Source organism: Lissotriton vulgaris, chromosome 10 (genome assembly GCF_964263255.1).
Source record: "Lissotriton vulgaris chromosome 10, aLisVul1.2, whole genome shotgun sequence".
Taxonomy (NCBI): Eukaryota; Metazoa; Chordata; class Amphibia; order Caudata; family Salamandridae; genus Lissotriton; species Lissotriton vulgaris.
In genome coordinates, this window is record NC_141698.1 from 879,830,350 (window position 1) to 879,853,364 (window position 23,015).

At 42.1% G+C, this 23,015-nt stretch overlaps 1 protein-coding gene across 4 annotated transcripts in view; it reads left to right on the forward strand.

Moving 5' to 3' along the window:
• CDK14 (cyclin dependent kinase 14) overlaps positions 1-23,015 on the forward strand; it is a 2,039,605-nt gene that overhangs the window by 610,487 nt on the left and 1,406,103 nt on the right. For all 4 annotated transcript variants that reach the window (XM_086941837.1, XM_086941840.1, XM_086941838.1 and 1 more), the window contains one exon: positions 11,700-11,794. In XM_086941837.1, coding sequence (XP_086797963.1) covers positions 11,700-11,794 — 95 coding nt within the window. The remainder of the gene's footprint in view (positions 1-11,699; positions 11,795-23,015) is intronic.

Sequence of the window (23,015 nt, forward strand, 5' to 3'; positions counted from 1 at the left end):
CAGTTGTTCCTTCCTCAGCAGAGGTTCCTCTTGACCATGAAATGGGTCCAAACCTTTTCAGTCTCATCAATTTCTGTTCCATTCCAATGTTCAGGGGTTTCAGCTCTCATAGTTATACCCCTAAATGTCTTTGAAGTTCGTTGTGCTCAGAGGTCCCTGACCTCTGCCTAAATCAGTTAGGATGTCTCCCTCCCAGTGTCACCTTTCTCCCTTTGATACTGGGTTCTGGATCCTTAATCACTCAGCAGGAGACGGGTCAATTGTTTTATAGCAGCAACCCAGGCCTCTTCACCTCCCGGGTCTTCTCCTTGCCTACTCTCCAGCTGCAAGTCAGCCTGGTGCCATCTCAACTCCTCCCTTGGGTCAAAACCTCCCCCAGCTCCTCTCACCTCTCAGATCCAGACATTCAATCCACATTCAACAGAGACACACAAAAATGCTTAATGCACAAAACAATTTCTAAAAGAGTGGTTTCTGAACACACAGTGACAACACCACTTTCATAGGAAGATGTTTTACGACACTGAGTTCTTACATTTTAAACTTCACCTCTTCATTATAAACTTAGAGGAAACTAGGCTACCAAAACATAATACCCAGAATGGCCTTTCACCAGTGAAAAACGAAATGGAGTGTTTTTCACTGTCAGGACATAGCACACACCTCTGTATATGTCCTGCCTTTTATCTACACTGCACCCTGCCCAAGGGATACCTGGGACCTGCCACAGGGGTGCCCAATGTGTATGCAAAAGGAAAAGTAAGGCCTGACAAGTGGTTGCACTTGTCAGGACAACATGCTAACTTAGCGAACTGCGTGCAGGCCCTACACCGCAGGCCGGAGTTCCCTTCTCTGCGCACCTTTGAATGACTAGCCCTGGCACACACAGTGCACATCACTAGGGACTTTACTAGTAAGGAAAACATACCAATCTTTGCCAACCAATTACCATTACACTTTAAATAGGGAACACTTGTACTTTGACACTGATCAGCAGTGGCAAAGTACCCAAAGCATGTAAATTGGCAACTCTATGTCAGGAGAACGGTCTAGGGGGAAAGCAAAAAGTTTAGGGAACTTTAGCCCAAAAGGCCAAGTCCTACAGTGGTCCTCCTGGGGCCACCGCAAGGCAAGATAAAATGCAAGTAAGAAGCCCCGCAGTGCATTATGGAGTGCTCCAGCCAGGAGCAGTATATATTTTAATAGCAGCTCTCCCTCTGTGCCAGGGAGAGCAGCATAGCTTTTCTTTTTCTTTTTTTTGTTTTGTTTTCTTGTGGGTGCCTGGTCCCACCTGGGCAGCCCTCAGGTCTCCATTTGTTGGGGGCAGCTGGGGAGCCTACCCCAGGCTGCCATGGCCAGCTCCTAACGTGAGCAGCATCTGCTTTGCTGCAGCCAGAGCCAGCAAACAGATAGAAAAACAAGGGGAAAGATGGAGTGAGTTGTTTTTCTATCTGTTTAATTATAAAAACTTATTTTCTCTTTAATATACAGGAGATTACCTCCAACAAAATCCCCACATCAGGGGGATCACGTTATCGCAAAATTAAGTTACTAAGCCCACCCTTGGCCCTTGTGACTGAAAGGTTCCGGTCGGCGGATTAATCCATACCTCATTACCTATTCAGGTAATTCACTGACTCTATTTATAAAAATGCAAGAATAGCCCCAATCCTTTACGCGTTTTAAGTAAAAAGAAAGGTCCATTATCGACCTAGATTTATGACCTGACTATGATTAATATAATCGATTTTGGCTATAACCTGAGTCATATACTCCCCCCTCTTCTCCATGATTGAAGCAATCTCCAAACTTCAAATTCTGAAACCCTTTTTCTGTTTCCAGGAAACAGAATACTGAAGAACTGTGATCGAAAAACACCAATCACCGAAGACTAAATTTAGGAGTCAATCCATGACACCTTATAAATTAGGTAAAAACATCAATTTAAAAAATGCCGTGATAATGAGATACTAAAGCTCCAAATCGTAATTAACAGTATCTTTATCCCTTGTGATTCACAGTGTTACATCCAGGAAATAGGACACTAACTTTTTAACATCATTAAGACTCTACCATTGGGCTGCACTAACCATTTTTTATATCTCGTAAGTGCCTTAGAACTATTGGATACACATTATCATCTTAAGAAATTCAAAACGACATCTAGTAACTTTTTACTATAAATTTTCTTTAAAGCTCCAGTATTCTGACGGTTGAAACCACCAATTATAGAAACAAAGAAAATAAAGTATACCCTATACATCCATACAACATCTTATGTAAGTGTATGCTCTAAATAGAAATTATACCACAAAGGTACTCAGACCTTTGGTGTACGTGTTGAAAGTCTTCAGAGTATTACCTGGCTCTTTAAAATATATTTTTACTCTGACCTACCAATAGATCCCTTTATTTGTTATGATTCTGTCATATGCCCCTCAATTATGTATTAAGCTGGTATTGCAAGGAACTGAAACCAAAAACATTGATATGTCTAAACATCATGACCATTATGAATAAGAAGGTTCAACTTGAGGCTACTGCAACAATTTATATACTGTTTTTTAAAAAAAAAACTTTTTCACTTACTGTATGTAATTTTTTCTTTTATGCAAATTTATTCTTTTAGAAATTTTCGTGGCTGCTCCAGAAGAAGGCGCTGGTTCGCCGAAACGCGCGTAGAGAAATATCTTGCCACTCTCCCTCTTTTTAACTTTACTTGTATTCTTATATGTAATTTGATTTGTGTATTGTGTTGAATTTTTCAATGTATATATTATATCTATATTTTTTGCATATTAATTCTGAAATATGATACTGTAAGTTTTTTGTCCATTTTTAATAAACTGTGGAATTTTTTAACTAAAATTATTGTTGTAGCCTAGTTCCCTTCAAATTATCTTTCTATATTGATTTAGTTTGTCCTGGTTGCCTAGATTGCTACATTTCAATTGTTTACTTTTCCCTGGTCTAGGAACCTTATTTCTATGAACTCAGAGGGTCCTTGTTAAATATATGCTAATCAATCGGTTTATAGTTCAAGCAGTTGTTCTGACAGCTTTTCAGCGAATATATGTCAATACTGCGCAAACTAAAACAACGCATACTTTTACAACGTTGTTTTTAGTTCGCAAGTACCATTACAACGCATTTTTTATAACGCATAGCATTACTTCACAAGTGCTAGGAAATGCATCTAAAATGTCTTTTCATTGGATCCCAATTCCCCGCATAATTTTACAAAGCATTTTTATTTAAATAACTCCCCAACATTACGCTAGTTTCTACATCCATTAACACTACCCTACATAACACATACTCCACAACACTACCCTAACCTCTCAAACACTTCCCCCAGCACGACCCTCCCCCTTCCCGGTCCCTACATGCAAACTGTACCCTACACGACCCCCAACACTACCCTAAAACACAACCCTGCACTACACAAAAAACACACCACTACCCTAACACTAAAACACCCCCTGCACAACCCTCCCACTTCCACCATTCCAGTCCCTGCACTCAAAAACTACCCTGCACGACACACCCAACACTACCCTAATCCATAAACACTACTCTACAAAAAGACCACAACACTACCCTAAAACACTACCCTCCTCCTTTCCCCAGTCCAGTCCCTACACTCACACTACCGTACATGACACCCAAGACACTACCCTAAACCCTTAAACACTATCCTACACTACACAAACCACATCACTACCTATGTGTGTGCAGCTACTGAACTGACTTAGTACCACTCGCTCAGCCTAAACATGCACATGTGTGTTCATGTGTAGACACTGGCAATTAGCACTCAAGTCCATTTTATCAAAGCTTACTGGAAGCGAGACTCAATTAGAGAGACCTGCATAGCAGAGTTCCAAAATTAAAAAAATCCAGAGAGTTGTAATCGTGTCAGGAGCACTGACTCGCAAATGGATACCCAGTGGGGTGAGGGAATATGTTTTTTGCACATATTCATATAGTTAACATTAAAAAATGACAAGATGTATAATGAGCTTTTTCAAACACATCGTTAGGTGAAACATAAAGAAGCGCAACTTTTTAATTAAAACTGTGGTCAAACAACATGAGACCCTTTAACATACATAGAATATGAACTATATCTTATCTTGGGTTAAAATTGAGTTTGTTAACTTGATCCTGCGATTTTACAGTTACATTTGCATTCCACTAACACCACATACATTAAAAATATTCTAGCAATGCAGAACTACAGAACAATGCAAGAAAGACATTTGTTATTGTTGAATCTGTACATGAAAGCATTGTTGATTATTCATGATAATGATGTTACTGAAAGTTTATGAATGATTTAAGTTTGCATTTCTACCATTACTGAGACTATTTTAGAACTGTATAATTTTCACTTTTACAATATAACATATTATTTTGAAATTGTTTTGTGTATTGATATTAGTTTGGCACTTTACTACTAGGACAAGTAAACTATTTCAATGGCAGAACTTTAGCTTTATGTTGAATTAGTATTGCAGTTTGTATGGAATGGGAAACTTTCCTGTTCTAGGTATTCAATTGGATTTATTTCATAGTTAGTCTTTTTGCAGTTGTTTTTAATCAATCAAAATGGTTCTATGCCTCTGCTTAATTTAATAGAAACCAGATGTCCTTCTTATTGTGCATTCTGTGTTTCAATTCTTATTCTGATAAATTACGTTTCCTTTTAATACCAAAGTCACAGTATCATAGCTTTTTGGCAAGTTCAAAGGGATTACATCATCATAAGCTCAGTTAGAAATATAGCCGATATAAAAGCAGAGAAAGGCGGCAATAAAAATGATTTATTCTTTGCTTTTGATTACAGACAGCTTCGTGATCAAGCATACAAATTAGATGCAATTAAAACCTGATATGAAAGATTCCTAAGAGCTTATATTTAACTGTTCAACAACTTGTATGCATTTCTTTTTATCAAGTTACATAGGCATTTATATTGAGAAGTAATGTATGTGAAAGTAACACAACTCACCCTGAATCATGCAGTTTAATCATAATCATGTTTATTTGAAACGTATAAACAATAAGTATGAACCATATCATATTTTATTAAACACATATACGTTCGAGAACATTATTACAATACTCAAACATGCCAATGAGAATGTGTTGGAGCTTTATATAATGTTACTGAAATAGATCTTATCACAATATTTAACAAGTACCAAACAAATGACCATACAGCAATCACACTTATATCCTAACATTTCTTCTGTGCTGTTTCACAGTGTACTCCATCTAGTATCTTGTGAGGGGCTAGACTAAATTACTTAGCATTATGTGATAGGCCCTAACAAGCTCTAGTGGCCTCAGGAATTTGCATATGGCTTATTGAAATTCTCAAATAATGTTGTTTGCCTTGAGAAGAGAAATTAACAATAAATAAATATTTCTAAAAGGCACCCAAGCATAAAAAAACCTCTAAAGATCATGTATATATTGTTTTTAAGCTGTATTTGAAATTAATGTACCGAAAATGCAGGACTAGTAACTACAGCTAGTGCTCCTAAATGCACCTTTCAAGTTATACAAAATCAGAGTAAACCTTTGAGTGTGGAGTTTTAGTTAATTTTCTACAGCTAATTAAAAACAAAGAATGAGAAGACGATCAATTTGTTAATTAGGCATATGCTTTGTTGAAATTAAAACCACACAGTGGTGGCTAATGCACAGTCATACCAAATTACCAGAAGAGAAGGAATTCTTGGATTCAAAGAAAAAGAGGCACATTTTGGTACATGCACACAGGCTTTAAGACTAGACAATATATGAAATAAAGGATATTATTATTATTATTTGTAACTTGTAGAGCGCATAGCTGCCCTAGGGCTTCCCAGCGCTAAGAGACCGGGTGTAGGTTGAGGCTGGACAGGAACTAGAGGTATTGTTTAAACAGCCAGGTTCTGATTGCTTTCCAAACCTCCAATTCTTTGCCCAGGGTCCGATATTCCTGTGGTAGAGAGTTCCAGAGTTTGGGGGCCCGTTGGGACAAGGATCTACCGCCTCACCTCGCCTTCCTGACACTTGTTGCTTTTAGGAGTCCCTCCGAGGTTGATCTCAGATTCCTATTTGGGATTTATAGGGACACCAGATTTCTGATTTTCCTAGGGCCCGTGTTATAGAGAACTCTGTGCGTTATGACCAGTGCCTTAAATTTGACTCTGGTCTCCACTGGGAGCCAATGTAGCCCTTTGAGGTGCTTTTTGCAGACTCTCGAGCTGCGATATTGCACAGCAACCTTGCTGCTGCATTCTGGTCCATCTGAAGTCTGTAAGTCGCGTATTTTGGCGCCCCTAGGAATAACAAGTTTCCTTAGTCCAGACGTGAAGTGACCAAGGAGTGGAATACCATCTTCCTGAGCTGTATTGGGATCCGCTCTAGGAATTTTCGAAGACTTCCAGGTAGTCTGAAATAGGTGTCCGCAACTTTCTTGGCTTGTGTTGTTATAGAGAGATTCTTCTCTAGCCAAAAATCCAAGTTTCTAATTAATTCTTTAGGCATGGGTGGGCTGCCCATGCATTCAGGCCAGCTTATGGATAGCCTGGGAATCATCTTGTTCCCGAGGATCATTAACTCTGTTTTGTCCCCGTTCAGTTTTAAGCAACTGTTGGTCATCCACTCCATGACTTTTTCCATGCAGTGTGAAAACCTCTTGGAGTCCCCATTGGTTATGGGGGTCTAAGGAGATCACCAGCTGAGTATCGTCAGCGTAGGATGGCATGGAGATATCGAACTCTTGAGCTATCCTAGATAGTGGCTTCATATACACATTAAACAGTGTGGGGCTCAATGAGGAACCCTGTGCCACCCCACATGTTATTGACACAGTTGTAGAGAGGGTGGTGTTTTCTAATACTTGGATTGTTCTCCCCTCCAGAAATGAGGCCAGCCCCTGTAGCATGGTACCTTGTACCCAGATGGCCGAGAGTCTGCTTCGCAGAGTGTTGTGGTCCACAGTTTTGAAGGCAGCACTCGGGTCCAAGAGGAGTAATGCAGCTGATCTTCCCTGGTCTAACGATGTTCTGAGTTCCTCCACCACTGTCAACAGAGCAGACTCCATGCTGTGTTGCACCTGGAAACCCATCTGCGTGGAGTGGAGGCAGTGGTTAGTTTCCAGGAACTCAGACAATAATCTGTTGACGTGCTTTTCTAATAGCTTGCCCACAAACAGCAGCAAGGAAATGGGACAGTAATTCCCTAGTTGCGCTGGATCTGCGTTGGCTTTTTTTAGCAGGGGTTAATTATAGCGTGCTTCCATGACGCTGGGACCATGCTCATCTCCAGAGACTGGTTCATGACCTTAATTAGGGGAGGAAGAATGGCAGGTGGGACTGTTTTGAGGATGTGCAGTTGGGCAGGGTCTAGAGGTGAACCCGACTTAACTTTACCCATCAATGATTCTACTTCTTTTTGCTTCCACTAGCGGGAGATTGGTGATGGTTTTTAAGGGAGAACTCCCTCCTGATCCTTTTCCCACCTTGAGATTAATTGCCCGCTTGTCCTGAAGGAGCTATATATGCCCGTTAATTTAGATAGGAAGTATGTGGCCAAGTCATTGCACCTCAACTCCGAGGTCTCTGTTGGGTGGGGATCCTGGGCTGGGGTGGTTCAAGCCTTGACTACCGCGAACAGTTCCCTTGGGAGTTATGGGCCTGGCTGATTTTCTCCTCAAAGAACTGCCTGTGTTTGTTTGATACTGTTGTGGTATCTTCTGATGGCTGACGTATACAGGGTTTTAAGTTGTGGGTCATAGTTATTTCTCCAGTTCCTTTCGATTTGCTTTGTAGTTTTTCTTTAACACTAGCAGTTGGGTTTGGATTTTGGTTTAGAGCTAACTTTCAGGCTACTTTGACCAGAGATTGGCTAATCCAGGTTTTCCATCTGGAATGATCTTCCTCCACTGTTACTGGTGTCTCAGTGTTAGGTGTAGTTGTTTCTGCTAGGATGTTCCCCCAAGCCTCTGCGTTAAACTTAGCTCAGCACCTTTTCTTTGTCTCCGCTTTGGGGGCTACCCATGGTGCTCTCTTTCGTTTTTTCCTAAGTTGAAAGTAATGAAGCGGTGGTCTGACCAGGGGACCGTATTGAAGGTGCGACTTTAATGTTGGGGTCATTAGAGATTACTAAATCCAATAAGTGTTCCTTGGAGTGTATGGCACTCGTTACCAACTGGGCGAGTTATAGACCCTCAAGGTCTAGCAGCATACTTTTGACGCTGGGGAGGTTCTGATCCTCCAAATGCAACACTTCCATAATCTCCTATTATGGTGGTGTTGCATTTCTTTAATAGTATGCTGGCAAGAGAGTCGAGTAAGCTTTCTAGGAACTCTCCATAAGGGCCTGGGGGTCTATAAATTAAGAGCCCAGAGAAGGTATACGTGGGGATAATGAAATTGAAAATTTGAGGCATTCATACCCTTTGTTAGGGGAGGCCTCGGTGGTACATTTGTACTAGTTTTTATTTTATCAGAATGGCCAATCCACCTGCCAAATCTGGTCCAGTCTGAATTCTGTGTAACGTGGTGGCAGGGCAATTACTATAACAGCGGAGGAGCAATCTGTAAGCCAGCTTTCTGTATTAAACAGGGCATCTAGAGTGGTTTCCTCTAACAGTAAACAGATTTCTAATTTATGTTTAGGCAGAGAGTGGCAGTTGATCAACCCTAGCTTCCATGCCTGCAGCTCCTCTGGCCCCTTGGTCTTGCTCGACCCCGGCTTAGGAGGTCCGTTCCACTCTAGTCTACAATAATGACAGAACTTATCTAAGGCTGGATTGCTTGTAAAATCCCAGCCATTATCACAACTGATTTCTCTGGATTTGTTAAGGCTATTTAAATCCTTACCAAAGGATGCAATTTTTGAAGTTTGTGCAGGGTTCCTGCCCTCTGGGTCCGGTCGGGTGCAGACGAGCTTGACTTTGGCGTGCCTTCGGTGCACAAGTGGAGCACCCGCTGCGGCCTTCATTTAAGGGTGCAGGTTAATCAGGACCGGTTAACTAGACTGCTGACCTGCATTTCCCCACCCAACTGCACTTTATGGTGGAGAGGGGTAACTCTACCTCTCTACCTCACTCTATGCTCCTGCCTGGCTACCAACGTGCTGCCTGAGCTGCTTTGCGATTCCTTCTCAGTGAGGTGCTTGGTGCCTAGTGCAGAGTGCTGAGATCTTGTATCTTTCATGCTCAAAACCTCTTCCAGAGCAAATAATGATCTAGGTTATCAAAGGTTTAAGAGACGTCAACAAATGGACAGGGGAGCAGCACCTCACTAACGCCTAATGCGTGGCTTGCCAGATGAGTAAGGGCCTCTTTACCATGAATTGTTGACATGCCCCAGTGAAAACCTGTTTTGGGAAATTATAAACTAACGTTCGAGTTAATCCATACCTGGAGGTCATCTAATTTCATTTTTGGATAAATCGTGCCTATGATTTATGATGAGTGTAGTTTCTTTCCTATCAGAAATGTAAAGATTCTAAAACAATTGCATTATATGTAACTAATGCAAAAAGAACAATTGATGGACAGAATGCAGAACAATGCCATACATTCACCCCAGTACAGAGATCTGTGCCTAAATCCATCGTTTTTTTGTTCACAATGCCATTCCAGTTTGGAGCCAGTCATATGCAAATTAGTATTGACCCTGCACCAAATGGGAGCAGTCCAGCCCGAACTACCAGGCCAGGTCCTCCCTGGACTGGAAACAAGCATCCTAGGACCAGTTTCGGTCTTTCAGCCCATATCAGCCAGGATAGCTTGACTCCAGTAGCATGGAGAGCACGGGACTCACATCTGGGCCTACCCGACCCACTCGGGGTGACAAATGCAAAAAGAACAATTGTTGTCAAGTTAGGTCTGGACTGTTCCCATGAGGCACAGGGTCAAGACTGATTTGCATATGACTGGGTCTAAACTGGGGTGGCATGATAAGCAAAAGAATAATTGATTTAACTCAGATCTCTTGACTAGGGGTGTACGATTTATTAAGCATTCCGTCCATTTCTTTGCATAGCACTTATATGTAACTAAAGCACACAGATTGGCAATGTGTTACATGAGGGTAAATATCCTTGAAGAGGCTCTCATGTACATCTTGCAACAGTGCCTGAAATATACAAATTGTTGAATATACCACATTCAAAGGATAAGATGTCTTTCCAGGAATAATGAAAAAGAGTTGTGTATCCAGCTGAAGAAAAAGCAGTGGGTGGAGGACCTTTGCAGGTTAAATAATTTTACAAATATGCTCAAGATTGGAAAGCCCTCAACTAAAAACTTTACAGATGGCATTACAGACAGACCACACACCTTTTACAGGATGAGTACAGATATGCATTGGAGAATTACTGGGTAGGGAACCATCACCCATATCATCAGGGAATGTCCATGAGTAACTACCTTTTGGGCGAATGTGCTGGGTAATATCCAGATGGCCATGATGTTGATTCTAATAAATGCTCTGATGTGGTTTTACTATGGTGTTCCTTGGACGCATACTGTTTGATGAATTACAGACATTCTCCTATATATTAATGGCTGTTCAACTAATTTTCAGTCACTGTAGGCCACAGTTCACGTGCTGATGCTGGAGCGTCTAGTCCCTGCCAGGTTGAAGTAACTTTTACAGTACTCGAAACAGGGCAGACTATTTTGATAAAATGGAAAGCTCATAGTAATTTATATGGGTTGTGATAATAAGAAAATTAATTGTCCTCAAAGATTGTGAGTTGTTAAGATATTAGCCTAAAGATATATCTGAGGAGTAGTAGTGATTATGAGTCTCAACCAGACTTGGAGGTTAGAAAATGTGCAGTACTACATCTGCTGGGAAGAAACGCAGAGTATAAACTATGGGGGGCTGTTTAATGCAATGGTTTGGGTGGGTTGACAGGGTTAACTGTTGGGGGAGAATTATTTTATTCTGGCAACAATGTACTTTTTGCCTTTTTTCTTAAAAGTACAATGCAGAGGACTGAAAACAAAACATTTGAATATCATCTTATCCTTGATAAAAAAATTTTAATTTAACAACATTTTTTCACTAGTCATCTGATAAAATGAACCAATTTATTTCAGTATAAAATATTTTTACACTGTACTTGAAAATTTGATTTTATCTGCTAAAGCATTTGTCTAATTTTTCATCTTGTACCTTATGACCTGAGATAAGATGTAACTGTGTAGTTGTGATTTGGAACCAGTACTATTGGTTTACAATATTTTATTTACAATATTTGCATATTGTGTTGCGCTGACTGCATGGATTTTATTGTTGGTATTGTTATTTGGCATTCATATAGTGCTTGCAGTCAAATACAGTTGTTCAGCAAATAGCTGTAATATGACTTGATCAAATTCAGTTACAAATTACATGATGTGTGCCACAAACAGTTGTCTATGTAAACAAAATGCTTTACACTTTGGGCAGGAACTAGGAGTTCAACTACTCTATGATGTGGTACATAATAACCAATATTTGAAGAGCCACTTAATTAGGTCTGTTTTTGCATTTCTGTTTAAGACAAAGTAATATCCACTCATACAAATAAAAACACAGCCACCTAGATTTTGTAGGTCACACATTTCATTGTATCTTTGTAGACATTAAGCTACATTGTGATTCAATCTTTCATCATTTTTTTTCTTTGTAATCTTTCAGCCAACAAGTCCCAAATTTGGAAAAGCAGACTCGTATGAAAAACTGGAAAAACTAGGAGAAGGATCCTATGCCACAGTATATAAAGGGAAAAGCAAGTAAGTTCCTCACAGGCACAGTAATTCATGTTTAATTCAATTCTGAATTTTGATCTAAATGTTAATATGAGAATGAACTGTACCTCATTTTCTTTTCAAAGTACAATTCCATAAGACTTTTAGGAAGGATCATTTTCTAATACCAGATCTTAATGTTTGGGTATAAAAATTTGATGTTTTATGACATTTCTTTCTGGCTTCTATCACTGCAAGTTACACGAGCTCATTGAACGGACGGAAAGAAATTATTGGAATAAGACATCTTTGTTCTGATATCATAATTGAGAATGGATTTTGTGTCCCCCCAAAGCCGGCGATTTACAAAATTACAGGCTGTGCAATCACGAAATACGAACTTTTGATGTAAATGTCACAGTGCAAACTTTGTAACTCATTATGAATTCCGAGGAAAAGGTAGTGCGAATTGGATGTCACCCCTTCTTAGTGATTCATACTTGACTGCAGTATTGGTTTGCAACCAGAGTTACTGTCGTTGCTTAAATAATGACACCCTGAAGGGGGTGATATCAGTTCACAAAATAGAAGCGGTCGTAAAGGGTCCTACACTTTTTGAATATCTGTAGGCTGTTCAGAGGAAGCAGTGATCCGGAGGACTGCTGCATTCTCTTTGCCCCACCCCTCCTCCCTACACCCACTCATCTTGCCATTTGTTTGTAGCCCTTGTGCCATTAATGGATATTTTGTGATTTTGAGTACAGGATTCAGAAATGGGTATTATTTACCTTTCAGCCTTCCATTCCTGTATTGCCAGGTAATTCAGTCCAAGTCTAAAACAGAGTACTGACTCATTAGCTTTAAAGAAGCAGGGTTCTACAAATTCTACTGAGAGTTCATTTGTGAGCTTTAACAGATTTACACATCCGTCGTAGAACAAAAGTATCCTCCAGTTTTAGCTACCTGGAAAAACCCGCATCGTGCCCTCAGTATGTTGTGCTTTTGAAGGAAATATAGAAGTTTACATACTCACAACCCTAGTGTTCCTTTTTTGCTACTCAAGAATTGCTGGTACTCTCCCATTACAAGTACTGCAACTTTGCTGAGAAGCGCTCTTAAAATTCCTCTCCAAGTAAAGAAATACAGGTACTCAGTAACACTGGCTATAAATAATTCTTAACTCAATCAATCAGTCATTTGTTAAGCGCACTACATACTTGCGAGGGTCTCAAGGCGCTGGGGGCGGGGTGGGGGGGTGAGGTGGGGACCGCTACTGATCGAACAGCCAGGTCTTTAGTATCCTCCTGAAAGTTAGCAGGTATTGGGTTTGTCGTAGGCTCAGTGGGAGGGTGTTCCATGTCTTGGCGGCAAGGTGGGAGAAGAATCTCCCGCCGGTGGTGGTTCTTCGGATGCGCAGGAAGGTGGCGAGTGAGAGGTCGGCAGAGCGTAGCTGGCGGTTGGGGGTGTAGAAGGAGAGCCGTCTGTTGAGGTAGGCTGGGCCGGTCTTATGGAGTGCCTTGTGTGCGTGGATGAGGAGCTTGACTGGCTCCCCTTCTTCCCAACAAACTTCAGCATACCCCTGCTGTGGTTGTGTAGCTCTGCATGAGGGTCACATATTATTGCTTGGCTGCCCTATCCCCGGTTCATAAGTAAAAAGACTCAAAATACATTTTCCTTCCTACTCAAATAAATGTTTAATATGTCAATTTGCTCAGGGGCGGGTTTAGAGCTAGTGATCTCCAATGCAACTATATTTGTCGGCACCGCCCAGTAACCACCTTCTCCACAGATTCCCTGACTGCCACCCTCCAACGGTGCCCCTCATGTTTCCTTAGCCTTTCTCTCACATCTATTTAATTTCTTTTCTAGTCATGCTTATAGCAATTTGCTTTCTGTTATTAGTCAGTGCCTATTGTGTTCAGTGAGCCTTGCTGCCTGCTTCGTGCCGATTGACGCCTCCCGCAGACCACTTCCCACCACCCAATACCCCTCACAGGACCTACTCAATGGAGGCTACAGCACGGCCACACCACCAGCAAAGGCAAGCCAATCTGTGCCCATCCGCACCTTGTCCATGCCCAGTGCCAAGAACTCTGGTCCTTTAACCACCCATCAATACTCCACTGCCAAGCTTCGAGCCCTGGACCCCAACCGCCACAACAACTACTGTTGCGTCACTTCTCCGAGATCAACAGAAGGACCCTTCGCATGCTGCCACTTTACATGCTCCGCAGGCCCCCGCCAACCATGAGCACACTCGCACTACTCCAGGGCATCTTCCTCAAAGCCCAGTCCCTCTGCAAACACGCCACCGAAGCCTGGTACGCAATCACCACCCTTGGCTCAACCGCTCCTCAAACCCCAAAATCACCATCACAACGCCCGTAGGCTACAAGATCATACACTGGATTTGCACCAGAGGAGGCATTGCAATCATGGAACGTTTCAGCTTCCACCTTCATGCCGATGCTAAGATGACCTTCAGAGGCACCCTCACCTACAGACCTCCAGGACCTCGCCACCACTTCTGCAACACCATAGCTGAATTCATCATGCCTCTGGCCATTGAACATCACTAAATCTTCCATAGCGACCTCAACTTTCACCTTGACAACCCAAAATTCACCAACTCCACCAACCTCTTGGAAAGCAAGAGCAACATCTGCCTCACCCAGCTGGTCACTGGGACATATGTTTGATCTGATCTTCACAGCCAGTAACATAGTCTAGTAAAGCCATGTCACTGAATTCACCTGGACCAACCATGCCATCTTTCACTTTATCATCGCAGGTTCCCCAGGCACCACAACCAAGCCCAAGAGTGCCTCCCACTACAGCTGGAACAAAGTGACAGAGACCCAATCGAGGGGCACCCTTAACACCACCAGGCCCAATACATCAACCTTCTTGCAAACGGCCATCTAGAACGTCTGTCTGGATCTCCAACTGCGCTGACAGTAGCCCCCATGAAATCTGCCAATACTAGCAGATCCACAAAGCATGCCAGCTGGTACACACCAGAGCACCAGAACGTCAAACGTGAATGCAAGCGGCAGGAAAGACAAAGGTGCTCCAACAGAAACCCCCACACACCAGACCACTTCAAGTCAGCTCTCAACAAATACCACCAATTCCTCAAGGACACAAAAAGAGAAGTCCTGACCGACTGCATTGAGGCAAACACCAACCACACCAAGGAACTCTTATGCATTGTCTGAGAGTTCACCTGCCCTTTAGCCACCCAGAACATGGTCCGCTCTTCCCAACAACTCTTTGAAACACTTGCATATTAATTCCACAACACGATATCTGCCATCTAAAGCAGCTTCGACCACTAACCCACCGAGATTGACAACCTCTTCACACAAAAGGACAGAACCCACAGCCACCCACTCACAACATGGGACCTACTCACCATACTAGACACCACAGCCACCATGCCCTTCATCCACTCAGGAGCACCTACGGACCATTGCCACACCACATCTTCAACCTCAGACACAAAGAAATCAGCAGTGCACTCCCTCTATTCTCAACACTCCATCACCGCTACCACCTTCCCTGATGCATGGAAACACGCAGAGGTGAGACCCCTCCTGAATAAACCCTCTGCCGACGCCACTGCACTCATAAAATACTGCCTCATTTTGCTGCTCCCATTCCCCACCAGAGTCCTCAGGAAGGCCATCAACCACCAGCCCCACTGAACACATAGTAAGAAATAATCTACTTGATGCCACCCAATATGGCTTCCGTGCCAACCACAGAACCGAGATCTCCTTGATTGCTGCAACTGACATCAGAACCCTCCTCGACCAAGGTGTAACAGTGGCCCTGATTCTCCTTGACCTCTCAACGGTGTTTGACACTGTATCCACCATACCACCTTGCAGCTTCTAGGGAGACGCTCTCAAATAGATTGCATCACAGGACGCACACAGAGAATCCACTTACCGCTGATCACCTCTGAGCCCAAAAGCATCATCTGTGGTGTACAACATGGCCCTTCTCTCAGTGCGACCCTGTTCAACATCTACATGACACACCTGGCCGACATCGGCAGGTGTGTCCCCCATGGACTCAAAATCATATCCTATGCAGACGACACCCAAATCACACTGTCTCTCACGAAAGACCCCGCCACCACAAGAAAAATCTTCTGCACTGCAATGATTAGCATCCCCGACCGGATGAGGACCCACTGCCTGAAGGTTAACATGAACAAGATGGAAGTGCTGATTTTTTAAGCAAAAGACCTCACCATGGCTGACACTTGGTGGCCTCCCCAAACTTGGAACCACACCAGCTCCAACTGACCACGCCCACAACCTCAGCATGTTCCTGGACAGCAAACTCACCCTGAAGCACCAGTTTAACAGTCTACTTCACCTGCTTCCAGACCCTCCGCATGCTCCGGAGAATCTTTAGATGGATTTCCATTAAGACCGAGAAAACTGTCAAGCAAGCCCATATAACAAGCCAGCAGGACTAAGAAACTGCACTCTACACTGGAACCACCACCCAACTTCCCAAGAGGCTCATCCTGACCCCCCACCTTAGGAATCTCCACTGGTTCCCTGTCCAGAAGAAATGCCAGTTCAAGATGCTGACACACACCTAAAGTGCCCTCCACGACCTGGGTCACGCATAATTTAACCACCCCTTGAACTTCCACCAACCCGCCAGTCAACTGTACTTTGCCTCCCTCATCCTTGCACACATTCCCCACACAGGTAGTTTCTTCTCCTACCTCACTGCCAATTCCAAGAACAATCTACCCCTCCACTAGTGAATGTCACCCTCACTCGCAGACTTCAGAAGAGGACTCAAGACCAGGCTTTTCGAGTGAGGCCAGCGAGACCACAGCACCTTACCCTTAAGGCGAATAGCCATGCTATACACATTCTGACTGATTGATTGATCAATGTAAGGTGTCAGAGCACTTTACCTTACACGCACTATACAGACACAATGAATCATATATGTAAATCAGTCTATAGGAAATATTACATAAAGCAATGAGGGTTGTAACATCTAGGAGTTGCATAATATCAATACTGGTAGGCATTATACTTTAAGAGTTTGGGCTCGGAGAAGCACAAGCTCAAGATTTAAAATGTAACACAGTGGTTAAGTTTGGCTTTACTAGTAAGAATTTATTTCTCCCCAAACAAGCTCTTTGTTTTTGCAAATGTAGGATAAAGAAAGACTGGGGAGAAACATACACTTCTACCCTAAATCTTGCAGTTTTCATGCAGCTCTTTGATCCCATTTCATGGCTCACTGTGCTAAGTAAGGATGTTTTTGAGCTTCACTTAACAAAATGATGTCCGTGACAAAAGCAATAACCCACTGAGCCCTCTACATAAAATACAGTTCAGTGATCTGCATACCACACGCACTTTGCACATGAACCTTCTGCACTACTTTATGGTGAGACAAAAAACTTCAATTAGGGCAAACTCTGATCTCTCTCAAGCAGGTGCATTATTCACCAGCATTGTATTCGTGTTTTTGTTCATGCCTGAAAATTGCTGTGGCACAAGGAACTCAGCAGCAGGTGCATTTACCACCATAAGACATTTCAATATACAGCGTCCGCGCTCAGCGACTGTGATGGGAAACAACTGTTTCCAGTGGACTGCAGTAACAGTCCACAGCCTTCAACATCTAGCATTATGAATTATCATCCTTTTTATGCAGTACGAGCTGATACATTGGCATGCAATAGGTGACTGATAACTTTCAATTTAGCATTATTTTTGTTGATTTACATTTTTTAATGTTGTCTGTGTCTAAACTGAATTTGTTGCAATACATTACAGAATGATGCTTATTAAATTGGTTTAAACTCAATTTTTTTCATTTTTAACAAGTTTTGTAGGCAATCAGTTGCTGAAAATGCCCCCTGTCTTTGTTCATAAATATACTGTTTCACGTGATGTTGTTAATGCAATAGTTAGCTGTTAATATACGCACTTGAACACCACTAACTACTTAGCAGTCATTCTGTTTTGACAAACCGGGAGGAGGTGTGCAATAATGCTTTTAGTTAATAACAGCTCAACTGAACCCCCAAAAAATAAAAACAAGTATTGGAAATGCCAGTATATCTGGCTTTAAAAAAAAAAAATGCTGCATGGTAATGTTAAGTATTACAAGTAGATAGCGTGGGAATGGATATGTATTTGTTTATATGCAAAGAGCTGAAGAATTATATTGGTGCAGGTTGAAAGGTCAGGTGACAGCTGAACTGTCAAGCCAGACCGAAAAATCCATGAAAGAGTATGACGGCCCTCCTCATCGGTGCTACTGCCCGAGAAAAACACCATAGGATAGGATTGGATATCATTTATAAAGCGCACTAAAACCTGAGGCAGTCCAGGAGCTATAGCAGACCAAAGTGAAAAAAAGCAAGACAAGAAGCGAATAAGCTGCGAATCTAAAATGAAAAAAAGCCAGGTTTTTGAATGTTTTTTAAAATCCACGAAGGAGTCCGTGTTGGAGATGATAGTGGGTAGGGAGATCCATAATTTGGCGGCAGCTACTGAAAAGGAAGGGCCACCCCATTCGGTCGCACAAAATCAGGGGATCACAAGTTATTTCTGTGTGGAGGATCTCAAACACCTACAGGCCACATACCATCATCATTATAGACTTTATTTCGATCAACATAGATCTTAAAAGTATAACAACACAACCACAATACACAAACATTATAAATATAATGTCCAAAAAGTTTTAAGTTTAAAAGAAGAAAATAAAAACACCAAATTCATGTTACAGTATCTAAAAAATCACAAAATCTAATACCACAGATAAAAAATTACAAGATAGAAGAGTTTTCACCAGCTAACATCTATGAAGGTCAACAATTCATATCAAGGATCAGTGGCACGCTTTAGCCGGCTGGCTCGCTTGATCCAAAATGCCTTTAAAAACATAGCCACACAAAAGGGAGAGAATAACAAAACTTGGATAAACGTTTCCGACCCTTCTTGACACCCTACACATAGTTCATCTAATGGGCCTCTATCCAGTTGCCGTTTGCATGTAAATTATTTTATGGGTAGAATGCTGTATCTAGATTGGAGATAGAGTTTCCTTGCCAGTGGGGGGACAATTTCATCAATGTGGCTTTCATAGGTGGCTGATGGTGTCCGATCAATGAACGGCACTGTCAGGGAGCCCTAGCATTCTCTAACAGTGTCTAATGCCACACTTTCTCAGAATAATCCCTTAAGGCTAGCCTTGCCAATCTGAAACACACTCTCTGGTGCAGTCTAGTATTCATCCCGTTTCAACTTCCATAATAGTGTTTTGACTGCACAGAGCCACAGTATTTTTCATACATACAGTGAGACCAAAAGAACTTTGATACCATAGCAGTAGGACTCCAAGGCAGTGGTTGTCCATAACTTATTCTAATAGATTGGGGTTCTACATTCAATCTTATGGACAATTTTCTTTTGTGCCATATCTAAATATAAGGGAGTCAATGGTGTACTAACCTTTGTTCCACCACAGAAAGACATTCAATATGTGAATAGCCCCACAATTCAACACTATTAAGAACTGCACCTAAGGCCTTTAAATTATAAATTTCCAAAGTTGGTGCCACCTTTCTTGATATTGTTTTGCTATGGATTTTCCCAATTTGTGTGGTATACTGCATCATGGAAAGCTAAGCCCTTTCCACCTGTGGTGCCCAACATAGGTCCCTCTTCAATTTGATACTCAAGTAATCAAAGCTGGATACTACATGTAAAATGTTATCACCCACTAACATCTTCTTATTACAAGGGTTCAGGAATGCAGAAGTTGTTGCAACCCTTGCAGTGATTTAAAAATTAGCAGGGTATCATCTGCAAAAAGGAGCAAAGGAACTCTCCGACTTCCTAGCCTTGGTGCATCACACCCATCTCTCTAATCATTCAATGACACCATTTATGTACAGCAAGAAGAGAGTAGGTGCCAATGCGCTGACCCCCCGATCGATCTGAATCGGGTCGGTCAGAACCCCATCTTGCCCCCACCTTACCTGGGCAAGTGTGTTATCATGTAATCTCATGAGAATGTTCAACTCGGAAGTCGGAAGCTCCATGTCCTCGAGGACCCTCCATAGTTTGGAACAGGGGACACGATCAAATCCTGCACCAAGGTCAACAAAGGCAACATAAAGTTTACCCATGCGTATGATCACCTCTCTCCAGTATATACATGCAAAACTGAAGTTCTGATCCATAGTGCTCACATTTTGTCTGAAGCCTGCCCGCCATTCAGAAAGTATATTCTCATCCCTGATCCACTCCTGTATGTTTATCAAAATCTGTTTACAAAATATTTTTTGTAAGGAGTCAATCAGGCTTATAGGCCTATAGGTTGCCGGATTTGCCCTATCCCCCTTTTTATAGATTGCGATCATTTTCACTAGTTTCCAAGACGGCGGAATCTCCGTACCAGGTAATATTGTGTTAGTGAGCAAGTTGATATAAGGCCCCCAGGTTTCCAGGAATTTTCTGTACAAATCATTGGGCAGTCTGTCAGGTCCAGCGACACGGCAGACATTACAGGAATTTATAGCTGTTAATGTCTCACTAAGCGAAATTGTCAAATCAACATTCTTAGTAATATAGCTGGTATGGGTACCTTCTGCACCATTCTTGTCATTACCACCTCTGTGGGAATAAACCTGTTCGAAGTGAGCCACACAACCTGTAGCCTGGATACAAAAATCGAGGGTTTGCTTGCGACCATTAAGACAGCCAAACACTGTCTTCCAAAATGCCTTGTTATCTTTATTACAAAGCACTTTATGCAGGTCGGCCTATATGGAACTCTCCTATTCTCTGTTGGCTCTGTTTATCGCTTGATTGGATAGGTTTCTTTTCTTATCTATAAATGGCTGGATTTTAGTTTTAACAGCTGTAATGAGCTCACATTTGGCTTCCCTACATTCACTATTCTACCAATTTACATGTTTGTTGATGTAATCCCCCTACGCCTGTGTTTGCCCAATTTATCTCTGGTAAGGGCAATTAACTTTTCATGCGAAGTAGCAAACTTCTTGATTCTAGAGGCAATCGAGTGCTTGGATAGAGACTCATGTGTAGTAATGCTGCTATTCTTGATCACTTCTAATACCTCAGGATTTTTCATCACCCAGTCCCACCTGTTTGTCTTGGAAGTGTTAATGTGTGAGAGGGCACCCGTATCTTTACTTCGATATTATATCTGGGCTCGGGGAACAACATAAAAAGAGCATTGTGGTCACTATCCGGGTGCTCAATTATATCCATGTCCACAATAGGCTGGCAAAGTTTTAGATCTGCCAAAAAATAGTCAAATCTACTACTGTGACCTACCCTATTAAAGGCCACTTTACCTTGTATGTCTGCTTGACATCTGCCATTGGTTGCCCTCAGATCAAAGTTTAAAGTCATGGCCAAAATTTGGACCGCCTTTGTCGTCCACCTAACTGTAGGAAGATCTAAAGAGGGAATACCCCATTGGCTGTACTGTTCCTGCGTTAGGCCAAGTAAAGGAACAGCCATGAGTTCAAAGGTGGCATTCAGAACCCTGACCACTAAAACCCCATCTTTATCTGGGCTGTCCATCAGAGCTTGCTCCAAGACACTAGTTACCTTTATCTCCTTACAGCTGTTCGCCACTCTATTATAACCATTCTACATTCTTAATATCAGCCCAGACCGAAATGCCAATCTAACTGTTAGTATATCATTGGAAGCAACGGGCACCGGGGATATTCTGCAACAGGGTGAGGTCTTGATCCATATGCACAACCCCCTTGTGGATTGGCTAGCAGCAACACAAAAAGTTGTATACCCACTTTTGTGGGCAGGGGCAAAACACCATGTCTCTTGTAAGAGACAAATATCGAATTCTTCAATATATTCACCCCAATCATCCTCCTCCAGTAGCTTGGTCAATCCTGCTGCATTCCATAATAAGATTTTAATATGAGGGTCTAGAGGTGGAGAAGACCCATTTAAAGATGGAAAGTCTGGTTCCCCTATGATGCTACCCCTGCTGCTTGTGAGTAGGGGCATACTTGCTAAAGACGAAATCTGATCCCTCAATCTATCCTCTGTATTACATATCTGAGTCTCCCTACCCAGCTGGAGTGCACTCGTTGGTGATTGGACTATTAGCGAGTGGGATTGCACTTCCTCCACTTGGGTACTAGCAACAAACTTGACTGAGGCTGCAGTGAGTACGAGGGGGTATTTAACCCACTGTTGACTGCCTCCTTCCCAGTCTTAACCTGTGGGAGCTGTAAGTCACTTGGTATAATGGGATCCCGAAACATTATTTGGATCTTTGTTTTTGCATTAGAAATGCAACGAGCTTCAACTGCCATAAGACCTTCCACCAACTCACTACTAGCAAATGAAACATGTAATTTATCATAGCACTGACCAGTGGTGCACAACCTTTTTACTCCTATGATATCACTCCTGATTAGTGCATAGCATTGTCTGGTTGTTCTAAACCAATAAATTACCTTGTTAATCAAGGAATCCAAATCTTCTCTGACCCCAGTAGCTAGCTTGTGAACATTATCAAAGAATATCATGACTGGCTGATCCCTCACATTGTCCCGGGTGTAAATACAGTTTTGAACTTTCCCTCTTGGCCAACATTTCCTTGTTTTAGTGGAACTCTGGATGCAGTCATAAAGCAAGGGTTCCCATTCGAGTGGACTCGACCAAGAGTGAGAGTGTTGGGACCAACCTTTCCTGGCAGTCGAACACACCTTTTCCCGAACTACAACTGGCTGTAAATATATAATATTTATCAAAACCGGGGGGGGGGGCATTTAAACTGGTACATAAATTATTGGGCATCCTTTTATTTACTGTAAACCCCTCCCGAGCCCCAACGGGGGTAGACATCTGATTGATTAGTTTTTTCCCTTCAAGGCTCTCAACCGTCCTCTGAAGTGTTTTAATTTGGTCCCTTGAATCCCCAATTACACATCATATTATGCATCACATTTTTTAATAGTACAAAAGTCCAACAATTAGTGCTTTGGACAACTACTTTTGTGTTCTCATCTGGTGCAGCAGCATCCTCAATAAGGAGGGGAAAAACCCGATTGCTGCACTCAATAGTCGATTCTATAGATAATGAATTTGACTGAATGAAACTGGATTGAGAACCACACAAATCATTTTGTGGTACCTGGCTAGGACAAGGCTGGGATTTGGGGTTAGCCTTTTTTAAATATTTCCTGTTTAGCAGA